The sequence below is a fragment of the Dysidea avara genome, chromosome 8 (assembly GCF_963678975.1).
Source record: "Dysidea avara chromosome 8, odDysAvar1.4, whole genome shotgun sequence".
Lineage (NCBI taxonomy): Eukaryota > Metazoa > Porifera > Demospongiae > Dictyoceratida > Dysideidae > Dysidea > Dysidea avara.
In genome coordinates this window covers 32,456,621-32,468,722 of record NC_089279.1, presented here as the reverse complement: position 1 = coordinate 32,468,722, position 12,102 = coordinate 32,456,621, and the positions used below count along the sequence as shown (strand labels likewise).

The 12,102-nt window shown below is 42.3% G+C and overlaps 1 protein-coding gene across 1 annotated transcript; it reads left to right on the top strand.

Moving 5' to 3' along the window:
- The first annotated feature begins 1,480 nt into the window (after positions 1-1,480).
- LOC136264940 (uncharacterized) lies at positions 1,481-12,102 on the top strand. The gene is made up of 10 exons (XM_066059707.1): positions 1,481-1,699; positions 3,042-3,431; positions 3,603-3,925; positions 4,301-4,304; positions 6,031-8,505; positions 8,711-9,296; positions 9,381-10,229; positions 10,334-10,923; positions 11,632-11,673; positions 11,971-12,102. The coding sequence occupies exons 1-10, from the start codon at positions 1,481-1,483 to the stop codon at positions 12,100-12,102; spliced, it is 5,610 nt and encodes a 1,869-aa protein (XP_065915779.1).

Sequence of the window (12,102 nt, the reverse complement as noted above, 5' to 3'; positions counted from 1 at the left end):
CATGGCAAGGGGTCACCTAGAGTCTTTCCCTTGCATGATGGTATTTCACCTTCACCAACAGCAAAGAGACGAACAGGTTCAGCATATAAGTGTTATTAAGGATGGTAGAAAGTGCTGGACATAGAATGGAAATGTTGTAAGTGTGAGAATACAAATATTGGGCGTGAGAGCGTAAGATTGAAGGTGAGAGCGCGAGATTGACGGCCAAATCACGAGAATCATGCCTAAGACGTGAGAGTTGGAGCCTCTGCTATTAGAGTCAACTTAAGGCTAACATAATAAGATTCCTTGTTTCCCATCACCTTGAAACCCATCAACTAGTGAGTGCGGGCGGTTATTATTATTAATAACTAGAATTTTATTATTTTGTACTTTTAATTAACAACTACTGTCAAACCTTAGAAAATGATACTTATAAAAAACTGCGGTAAAACACAAGTTAGTGTATCTACAATACAATACAATGAAAAGTAATAATTTACAGCCAGTTTCAAATACATCTCTATAACACACCTTTTACTTACACACAATAAACTATAGAATTCTTTCCTCGAGTTTAAGTATGTTCCTTAGTCTTGGGTCTCTTGATGGGTGTTTTCCTCTCTTCCTTACAGTCTGCACACATTGGAAGATTAACAACGTCTTCTGACATGACCTTTTGCACAGTAGCAACAAATCAGTTCAAATCCACAAGAATATTAAACTGACATCATTTCTTCTGAGGTACTGGGCGATATTAACCGAGGGGTCCGACACTTAGTGAAATCTCGTATGCTCCTGCGGTAGAAATCAGAAATTAAGGCCTCTAACTTCCGTGTTTCTCTGTAAATTGAAAAGGTTTTCCGTAAACTATAGCTTATGTGGCGGAAATCAGCAGAAATCAACCTGGAAATCTCTCGATATTAACTCTACAGCAAACTTAACGTAAATATCAAATTGTGAGCAAACTGGTATAACACACAGGTCAATTCCAGACACTATCAGAGCGTCTATCTTGTTTCCCTACAAACGTTTTTAGTAACCTCGCTCTCTCTCTTTTTTTTTTTTTTTTTTTTACAGTTACAATACAAATTACTCTACAACTAAACTACAAACACAATTAATTACAACAGGGGTTTGGGGAAAGGAAAATCAGAGTGCTCACACTGCAAAGCCCAGTACCGTAAAATCATACGGGCATTATTCGTCCATAAAGAAACTGAAAGTTGTTGTAACAAATGTTTATGAGCCTGTTTGGTTGATGCACCACTTCTGGCTGTGGTGCGTTCAGCGATGGTACGAAGGGTCTGAAGCGCAAATGGTGACCAAAAACCAAAAGTTTCTACAACAAGTGGGACTAGGGGTGGGCGGTATCTCGGTTATATCGCATAACTGCTATATTACATTGACACGATACCAGTATTGCGAAAAATTATTGGTAACGATATTATCGCGCTATCATAATTACCATCCGTATACCACCGTAAAACAATACTAAAACATGGCGGGACAGCGTCACACCGCTGCCATTGTAGCGAGTTATTTGTCAGCAGTAGATAATGGAGGCAGCGACTCGGATGAGTGGTTATCGTCGTCATGTTCTGATGCGGATAATGAGTTTGAAGAAGAAAATGAAGAAGAATACTTAGATGACCCTGGTAATAGTAGTACCTCTATCGACCACGTATCAAGTGGAGCTGTCATCAATTCTATAATGTCTGTGAGTAATACTCAGTGTTGGGCAAGTTACTTTGTAAAAGGAACTAGTTACATATTACATATTACTTGCAACTGAACTATTTAGTTACAGTTACATATTACCCATAAAATAAAGTAACTGTAATAATATTACATATTATATTACTTTGTGTCCACAGCCTTAAGCTGTCACGTGTGAAACTACCACCTTATCACGTGACATGATTGCGTTGTTGGACAATATGCAAATTTTGGTTATAAGTAAGAAGCTGGTGAATAAGCTTCATTCAATAGGCTTCGTTACTTTGTTGTGGCTAAGCGTTACTCCGGAATAACTAACGAGATTAGTAACTTCGTTACTTGTAGTAATAATATTACGTAATATTAGACTCGTTACAGTAACTATATTACTTAGGTAACGCGTTACATTTGTAAGTAAAGTAGCTTGCGTTATATTACTTGTTTTTATAGCGTATTTCGTTATATTAGTTTGTTACCACAAAAGTAACAATATTACGTAACGCGTTACATAAGTAACGCGTTACTTCCAACACTGGTAATACTAGCAATGCGTGCAGTTTAGTTGCGAAAAAGAACACAAAGTCAGACGTTTGGCGCCATTTTGGGTTAAGACAAATAGACGGGAGGATTGTGGAAGTGGACAAGCCTGTTTACAGAGAGTGTTTTGCGGAGGTACGTGCGAAGCTAGGTAACACTAGCAATTTATATTCTCATCTTAAAACCAAACACCCTGATTTGTATGCTGACCTTCAGAAATCATCACAATCGAAAAAACAGAGTAGCATCCAACAAAACTCAAATCAACCATTAATCAAAGAAGCTTTGTTGAGGGGACAGAAACTAGCAACCAATTCTAGGGAGGGAACGTGCAAGGTTGACTAAAAGTGTGACCTATTGGCTTGCAAAAGATTCTCAACCTGAATATGCTATTGAAAAGCCCGGATTTAAACGTATGCTGAAAGCTTTTGCTCCTAGGTATGAGCTGCCTGGTCTAACTACTTCAGTCGCACTGCTATACCTACATTATTTAGTGAAACTTATGATAAACTTAAGCGTACATTTTCTAGTACTGAAGCCAGCTTCTTCTCAGCAACTACTGATCTCTGGACTTCATGTGCTAAGGATCCATTTCTAAGCTACACAGTCCACTACATAACACCTGAGTGGCAATTACGAAGTGCTTGTTTGTGTACTCGTTATATAGTAGAGGATCACATGGGAGAGAATTTAAAAGAATCATTGCTGGAGATTCTTGATGAATGGGGTCTTGATGCAGAGAAACAAGTTGCATAACAACTGACAGTGGCTCGAATATCAAATTAGCATGTAGGCTGTTGAGGTAGACAAGGCTAAGCTGCTTTGGCCACAATTTAGACTTAGCCATATCTAAAGGCCTCCGAGACTACTCCATTGAAGAAGTTCTACAAGTGTGTCATCAAGTTATTGCGAAGTTTTTGCATAGTTGGAAAAAAACTCGTGATCTAGCAAAATCTCAAGCAGAAAATGACCTACCAGCTCATAAATTGAAGACAGATTGTACAACAAGATGGGGCTCAACTTATGACATGATTGCTCAGATTTCTGAGCAACAGAGATCCATTTGTGTTGTGTTAGCAACTGATCGAAAATCTGTCAATTTACTATCATCTCTAGACTTTGACGTCATTGATTCAATGATTTCTGTGCTGAAACCATTGCAAAAACTAACAGATGCACTTGCTGCAGAGAAAAGGGTGAGTGTTTCAGCAGTGAAGCCATTAGTGCAGAGCATTTGTAATAAAGTATTAGCACTCAGTGATGAGGATACTGACCTGGCTAAAGAAATGAAGTCCAGGATCAAGTCTGACTTACTTCAGAGATACAGTGAGCCAGAAATAGATAAGCTGTTATCTAGATGTTGCTAGGTTGTTCCACGTTTCAAGAAGAGATTGTCTGAAGATGTTAGGCAAGTTACAATTGCTGCATTGAAGAAAGAGCTCATGGAACTTGACGAAGGAGAAACTAGTCAGGAAGTGACAATAACTTCAATGGAACCTCCTCGCAAGCGATCAGCCCTCAGCAGAATTTTAGATGATGAACCAGAACATGCAGTGTCAGTCCAAACTACTATAGCTGAAAAAGTTAACAATGAATTTGATATTTACATGCAGATGCCAGTGGCTAACACCGATCAGTCTCCGCTGGATTGGTGGAAGAAGGAAGAGTTGCAGTTTCCTTTATTAAGCAAGTTAGCCAGAAACTATTTGTGCATTTGTGCTACAAGTGTAGCATCGGAACAAGTTTTTAGTGCTGCTGGATACATTAATTCCAATTTAAGAAGTTGTTTAAAGCCTGAAAAGATAAATCAGCTCACTTTTTTGTCAAGAAACTTGGACTAATTTTGTTTATCTGTACAGTTCATGCTTGTATCTCCATGTCCTTATAACTTTACCTTTTCAAGGGATTTTCTAAGCGTTTTTATCAAAAACACAATGTTCATTTAGTGTATGGTATTTTAACAATTATGTTTACAGAAATTGAAGTCTATCTCTGATGTCTGTATCTCATCGTACGATGATATAATTACCCATTCATGCTGGTACAGTTTATGCCACTGGTGTAGGCAGGTATCAGTTTGATAGTAGAGCACTTGTCAAAACATACAAAAAATATCGTGATAAATAGTAATATCGTGATATTGTTCCCATGATATATCGTGATAGTAAAATTTCAATACCGCCCAGCCCTAAGTGAGACAAAGTCACACCCTGCCTCCTCTACAGCATCGTGATGTCTCTGGTCCTTGGCTAACTCACCTGCTGCAGTAGCTACCCCAGCACAAGAAGAAAAAGAAATGTGAGATCGCACTGTTAAAAATAGGGTGTAATCCAATCACCATTAGAGGAGTTCTAACTGCCGTGTAAATTAAACTCCTTTGAAGGGAGTTGTAGTATTCCCCAGGGGTGCTCTCGGAGCAACTAAAAGGTGTTACAAAGGCGTTACAATACTCCCTAAGGGTGTTTTAGGAATAGCTATAAAGGCGTCACAGTACACTTTAAAGGTGTTCTAGTGCTCTCCATGGTGGCATTTTGTTGAAAAGAAATGTAGGCTTGCTATAACATTTCAGTAACCTTCATGTTGATTTCAATTTATACGCAATGATTAACAACAACAAACCACATTAGCAGTACACAATTATATTTTTGCAACACTTTTATACTTATCACATGGTTGTTTCCAAGTCACTCTTATAGAAGTTAACAAAATGTATTTATAACCTAATTTTTAATAGAAGCATCCGATTGTGGGTTTCAATATACCAAGGTGTAGGCAAACACCCTTACAGTGGCTTAGCTATTATGGGGAATAAAGTGACATTTGTGGTGTTTAATAACACCCCTAGTGCTACAGTACTCCCTTAGGATGTTGTAAATACCATGGGTGTACATGAACACCTTTACGATGGGTGCACCTGTAACACCTCATTTTAACAGTGAGAAGGCTGGGTAGTGCTACGAACAGACACATCAAAATAAGCTGGACGACCATGCTGAAAGTCTTTTTAATTCCTCTGTTACTTCAATATGGTATTGTCCAGCCTTTATACAAGAAAGATAGTGTCACAATGGACGAACTGTAGAACTTGTATAGGTATTTATTATGATGTAATATTATTAGTTAGTATATTGTACGCATGCGTGTACATGTTGAGAGTGGCGATTGTGGTATTGACACGAGTTTCATAGTGTGCGTAGTGTATCCGAATCCTTCCCTGTCTCGTCCATCCTTGGTCGAACCTCGCGATTGGCGTACCCCATCTTAACCCGCCACATTTTTGGTGCTGTGACAGGTACGTCATCTATACTATCATAACCCCGCTACATTTTTGGTGCTGTGAATCATTTAATTCGGACGATGGCAGAACTGAAGAGGCTTGTTTCATCCCGACGAGGATACAGGGTTCACCTCACAAAGTTACTACAGACACTCACGGATATTCTAAATGAAGCGCAACCTCCTCTTAGTGAAGATAAGATCGCTACATTAAAGGACTAATATGAGCAACTCGAGAGAAAGCAAGAATTGATCTCAAACCTAGATGCAAAAATCCTCGAAAGCACTACAGATGATACTGAGATAGAACTGCAAACCGAAGAAATCAGCTCTTCAATATCAACAGCAAAGGCTAAGATCAAACAACGTCTTACGCCCACTACTTCCGCTTTAGCTGTGACTCCACAGAGAACTGATGTTCAACCACTACCACCATCACCGTCAGTGCCAGTTCATGAACATTTCACCCGACTTCCCAAGTTAGATCTACCACAGTTCACTGGAAATCCCCTCTACTAGCAGTCATTTTGGGACTGCTTCGAGGCTGCAGTCCGCAACAATCCCACCTTGACTGGAGTGCAGAAACTCAGCTACCTGCGAGCACAGCTCCTTGAAGATGCAGCCCGTGTCATAGCTGGATTCCAGTTAACCATTGACAATTACGTACACTCAGTTACCTTATTGAAAGAACGCTTCGGGCAGACATACAAGCAGGTGGATGCCCACATGCAAGCCCTGATTGACCTTAACAGTCCAAGCAACTCTCTTTCTAGCTTGCGTGAATTTTATGATGCAACTGAGGGACACATTCGTAGTCTATCAACCCTTGGGAAGCCAGAGGACTTCTATGGCAGTCTCCTTGTGACCATACTTCTGAATAAGTTACCATCCAAGACCAAGCAGAATCTAGTAAGGGCACATGGCAAGAAGGAATGGACATTGTCAGAACTACAAACAGCTATTCTGAATGAAATATACATACTTGAGATGGGATCACAAACAGAACCCCATATTTCTGTAACTCTCCCAACAGCAGCATTTCATACTGACACAAGGAAACCTGTTACAACAGTTAAGAGCAAACAACAACGATGTCCATTTTGTGCAGGCCCTCATAATCCATCTCTCTGTGAATCGTTCAAAGATTCTAAGCAGCGGTGTGACATAGTTTGTCAAAATAAGCTCTGCTACAACTGTCTAGGACACCACAAAGTGTCCTTGTGTAATTCCAGACATCGTTGCCACAACTGCCAGAGGAAACACCACACTAGTCTGTGCACAAATGGCCAACATGGTGGCACCTCAGACAGGTCCACCCAACCTGCGACTCCAACACAGAACCATACACATCAGCCAGCCACTGCTACAAACACTAATGCAGTGGACACCGCTTCCTTGTCAGTGACTGTTCCACTACCACAGAATACCGTTTGCCTTCTCAAAACAGCTGTAGCAACCAACAGAAACGGAATTTACCATTCAAAGGCTAATGTTTTATTCGACAAAGGCTCCCAGAGGTCATTTATCACTGAAGGCGTAGCAAATACCTTGGCCCTACAACCTCATCGTAAGGAAGACATTGTAATATCATCCTTTGCGGCACACCGTAAACTAAACCAGGAAGTCAATGTTGCAGTGATCAGTCTAGATACTCTGACTGGCCAAACCATACCAATGACTGTGCTTGTGGTACCTCACATCGCTACACCATTGCAGAACACAGTGACCCTTAATGTAGCTCATCTCCCACACCTTCAGAATCTCCCCCTAGCCCACCCACTCAGTGCAGATAAGGAGTTTGACATTTCTCTTCTCGTGGGCGCGGACCACTATTGGGATGTAGTCGGAGATGTTATTGTAAGAGGTGATGGACCCAAAGCAGTGGAGTCTAAATTAGGTTATTTGATCTCTGGACCAGCTCCAATCACAGCTGGACAATTTATTACTACTACCAACAGTGCCATGATGCTCAATCTTTTACCTAATGAGTTGAACTTGGAACATTTTTGGGACTTAGAATCTGTAGGTGTGACCCCTCCTGATGAAATTTCAGAAGACAAGGTACTAGACAACTACTCAACCTCTTGTGTCACACGTGATCATGATGTAGCTTATGTTGCTAGATTTCCGTGGAAGCTAGACCACCCTGATCTCCCTACTAATTTCACTGTAGCCAAGCAGAGAACCAATCAACTTGTGAAGCGTTTGTCCCAAACCCCTGAACTACTGAAGGTGTACAGCCGAATCATTGCAGAGCAGGAAGCTAAGTGTTTCATTGAGCACCTAGATGACCAATCTACAACACACACTGGTGTTCACTACATTCCTCATCACGCTGTGGAAAAAGATTCTACAACACCCATGCGTATTGTGTTTGACTGCAGTTGTCGACAATCATCGAAACACCCCAGCCTCAATGATTGTCTGATCATTGGTTCACCATGTGACAATGATTTATGCACCCTTCTTGTCCGCTTCAGGTCTCACACATTTGGTTTATCAACAGACACTGAGAAGGCTTTCTTACATGTACGGCTACTCCCGGATGATAGGAACTATACACGCTTCTTTTGGCTTTCTGATCCAACAGATCTTTCCAGCCCACTTTGTGTCTACCGCTTTAAAGTTGTACCATTTGGTGCTACTAGCTCACCATTTATGCTGAATGCCGTGTTGCAATACCATCTCAAGCAATACAACTCACCTGTGTCAAAAGATATGCTCTCTAACCTCTATGTGGACAACATCATATCTGGCTGTGATACAGAACAAGCAGCAGTGGCTTATTATAGACAAGCCAGAACCATCATAGGCGAAGCAAGGCTCAACTTGCGTAGTTGGTCTTCCAATAGTGCTGAACTTACAGCTGCAGCTACCAAGGACAACACTGCTGAAGGAGCCCTGTCCGTTAATGTATTGGGACTTCGCTGGAACCCCACATCAGATATACTTCACCTGGCTGAAAAACCATCTATTCTAGCTTATGACCACTTGGTAACCAAACAAGAAGTTTTGCAGGATTTATCGAAGATATTTGATCCCCTGGGATTTGTTGCGCCTGTGGTCATACAAGCCAAGATAATGATGCAGAAGCTATGGCAGTTAAAGATCACATGGGATGAGCCATTAGATGATGATCTGCAAACCCAGTGGAGACACATTGCTACTGATTTAAAGAGTACAGCCAAATTTCCCGTAGCTAAGTCGATGTTATTTTGATGCACGCATGCCACATCCAACTATCCACTGTTTTGCTGTTGCTAGCCAACAAGCATATGGAGCTGTAGTGTTTTTTACCCAGAACAACCAAGTGTCATTTGTCATAGCGAAAGCCCGCGTGGCACCTCTGAAGTCAATAACTATACCACGCCTGGAACTCATGGCAGCACTGGTGGCCACTCGTCTGACACATTTCGTGCTGAAGGCAATCCCCTTTGATGACTCACCAATCTACATATGGTCTGACAGTCAGATCGTGCTACACTGGATTAAGAGCCATAAACCCCTTCCGGTATTCGTACGTCATCGCACAACAGAGATGAACTCCTTGCTGCCGTCTGCCAACTGGAATTATTGTCCTACTTCTGAGAACCCAGCTGATTTGTTATCAAGGGGTACTAGCACTGAAACATTGATGTCCTCATCACTGTGGAATTATGGACCTAAGTGGCTCACTACACCAAGCCAGTGGCCATCATTCCAGCCACCACCCTTACCACCACTTGTCTTAGCAGCGGCAGTGGCAACAGAATTTATCCCCACTCAACGACCTCCACCAAACTTAGGTCTACACTGTGTCATCTCTACTGACAGATACAGCTCGCTTAACAAGTTGTTGTGTATCAGTGCATATGTTATTCGTTTTGTAGGCAATCTGAAGGCACAGCCACAGCGAAGGCAATTTGGTCCTGTCACTGCTGAAGAACTTCATATGGTTAACCTCAAGTGGGTAAAGGATACACAGCAAGCAATATACTGGAAAGAAGTCAACAATCTCCAGCTGATTATGAAGCAACCCAGAACCCCCAGAGTACTACTCGTTAGGCAGCTCCGATTATTCTTAGATACAGATGGCTTGCTATGGTGTGGTGGACGCATTCATAATGCTCCAGTAAATGAGACGACCAAGTTTCCATACCTGTTGCCACCAAGACATTCATTATCAAAGTTAGTTATTGTTGATATACATGTGAGACTTTGTCACTCAGGTGCCACTGCAACATTGACAGCCTTACGACAATCCTACTGGATTCCAGCTGCTCGACAGTACATAAAGTCAATTTTACATCACTGTACTGTCTGTCGTAAAGTATCTGGGAAGCCTTATTTCGCTCCAGACCCCCCTCCCCTGCCTAAATTGCGAACACATGATGTACACCCCTTTACATTCACAGGAGTGGATTTCACAGGGGCCTTGTATGTACAGCAAGGAAGGCAGGAGGTGAAAGTGTACTTGTGTCTCTTTACTTGCGCCACTACTCGTGCAGTTCATCTGGAGCTAGTGCAGGACCTAACAGCTCAAACCTTTCTGTTGGCATTCCGCAAGTTTGTAGCACGGAGATCCCTCCAAAGAATAATGATATCCGATAATGGCTCGACCTATTCATCAGCGGCAGAAGAGTTACACTCCTTAATGCAGTTGCCAGAAGTCAAGGAGGAGCTGGGCAAGAGAGGCGTCTCGTGGAGATTTATACCCAAGAGAGCTCCCTGGTATGGGGGTTTTTGGGACGTTTAATTGGGCTCACCAAGACTGCCATCAAGAAAGTGCTTGGAAGACGCCACGTCCCACTATCAACATTAGAAACCATCATTGTTGAAATAGAGGCGATACTCAATGACCGCCCACTGACGTTCGTTCCCTCAGACCTTGGAGACCCAGAGCCCTTGACACCTGCGCATCTTTTACATGGACGCAGAATTACATGCCTCCCACACCAGCAAATTGACATTGATGAGCTTGCGGACCCGAATTATGGAGCAGCAGTACAGCTACGCAAGAGAGCTAGACTACAGGTAGCTGTGCTCAGTGACTTTAGGAAGAGGTGGTGTCATGAGTACCTCACTTCAGTACGGGAGTACCACAAGGCATCAGGGGATAACAAACAATGTGTGAAGAAGGGCGATGTCGTCATTGTTCACGATGACACCCCACGAATAACCTGGAAAATGGCCATAGTTGAAGAATTGATTATTGGTAGAGATGGACTTGTGCGAGCAGCTACCATACGCACCAGTAATGGAACCACAAGCAGACCCATCACCAAGCTGTATCCCATAGAACTTAATGAAGCAGATGACGCCATAGTTGAACCAGAAGGAATTCTTACAATGCAACCTAGTAGTGATTCAGATCAACCCAGGAGTAAAGATAATTGCCCACAGAGAGCTTCTGCTAGAAAGGCTACTGATAGAGTGAAAGAGTGGGTTCAACTTCTTTCTGCCCCCCCCCCCCCCGGAGGATGTCACAACGGACGAACTGTAGAACTTGTATAGGTATTTATTATGATGTAATATTATTATTTAGTATATTGTACGCATGCGTGTACATGTTGAGAGTGGCGATTGTGGTATTGACACGAGTTTCATAGTGTGCGTAGTGTATCCGAATCGTTCCCTGTCTCGTCCATCCTTGGTCGAACCTCGCGATTGGCGTACCCCATCTTGACCCGCCACATTTTTGGTGCTGTGACAGGTACGTCATCTATACCATCATAACCCCGCTACAGGTAGTGGCTATTCGTCCGGTTCCGGACGCCAATTTCACCACGCTATTCGTCCGGTTCGGATCACGTGATCCTCTTTTAACATAATACGGCGTTAGTATACTTGAACTATCCTGAACTTGTGTGCAATCTGGTGGGAAGATGCAGATGGAATCCTATGACTATGTGTCCTGTTGGCGATAGGTTCGCGATTTTTCCTAATTAGAAGAAAAAATTAGCAGATACGAGAAGGCCGGGTTTGTGCGAGATTGAAGCTGCTAGAAAGAGAGTAAGAACTAAACCACAAGTGTTTAGTTGAAATGATACCCAATTAAACAGCTGTAAGCTCAGTTGATAATATGTGATTGCTGCCTCTCTGTGTGTGGGTGTGTGATAGTATTTAGTATTTGTGTTACAGGTGAAGAAGGCTCAAGGAGCCTGTATGTATGTCAAGGAGCCTGTATGTTTGGCTCTATACTCCTACATCCATGTCATGGGCTGGTAACACACCACTTCATTGTGTCTAATGGCACCACTCCATATCCCTGTTTTAGTGATTGAGACCAGGCATCATAGGCCTCCCCGGCTTTCCTTAAAGTTGAGTTGCTTTATGCACACCTCTCACGAGGAGAAGCATCTGCTTCTGTGGTTCCCAGCTATCATCTACTTGCAGCTCATCCACCTTCCTAGAGGTTCTCTAATTAGTAGGCAGAAATTCAAAGCTTGTGGATTGGTTACTATAGCATCCCTTGATTAGGTGAGGGATGCCACCTATGGGACGGAGGTGGAAGTGGAGATTGATATCCTAGTGTGTAGCGCTTACTGCATCCAACTAATAAATGATAGTGCACCAGTTGAACAGGATCAAGAGAGTATTATTCCATTGTAA

Bases quoted from the DNA above. Each gene is read 5' to 3' on its own strand.
- LOC136264940 (XM_066059707.1), top strand. From the start codon at position 1,481: ATGGCGGGACAGCGTCACACCGCTGCCATTGTAGCGAGTTATTTGTCA. The intron at 1,700-3,041 runs GTGAGTAATACT...CTGTTGAGGTAG, and splicing joins TCATCAATTCTATAATGTCT to ACAAGGCTAAGCTGCTTTGG. The intron at 8,506-8,710 runs GTAACCAAACAA...AATTTCCCGTAG, and splicing joins TTCTAGCTTATGACCACTTG to CTAAGTCGATGTTATTTTGA.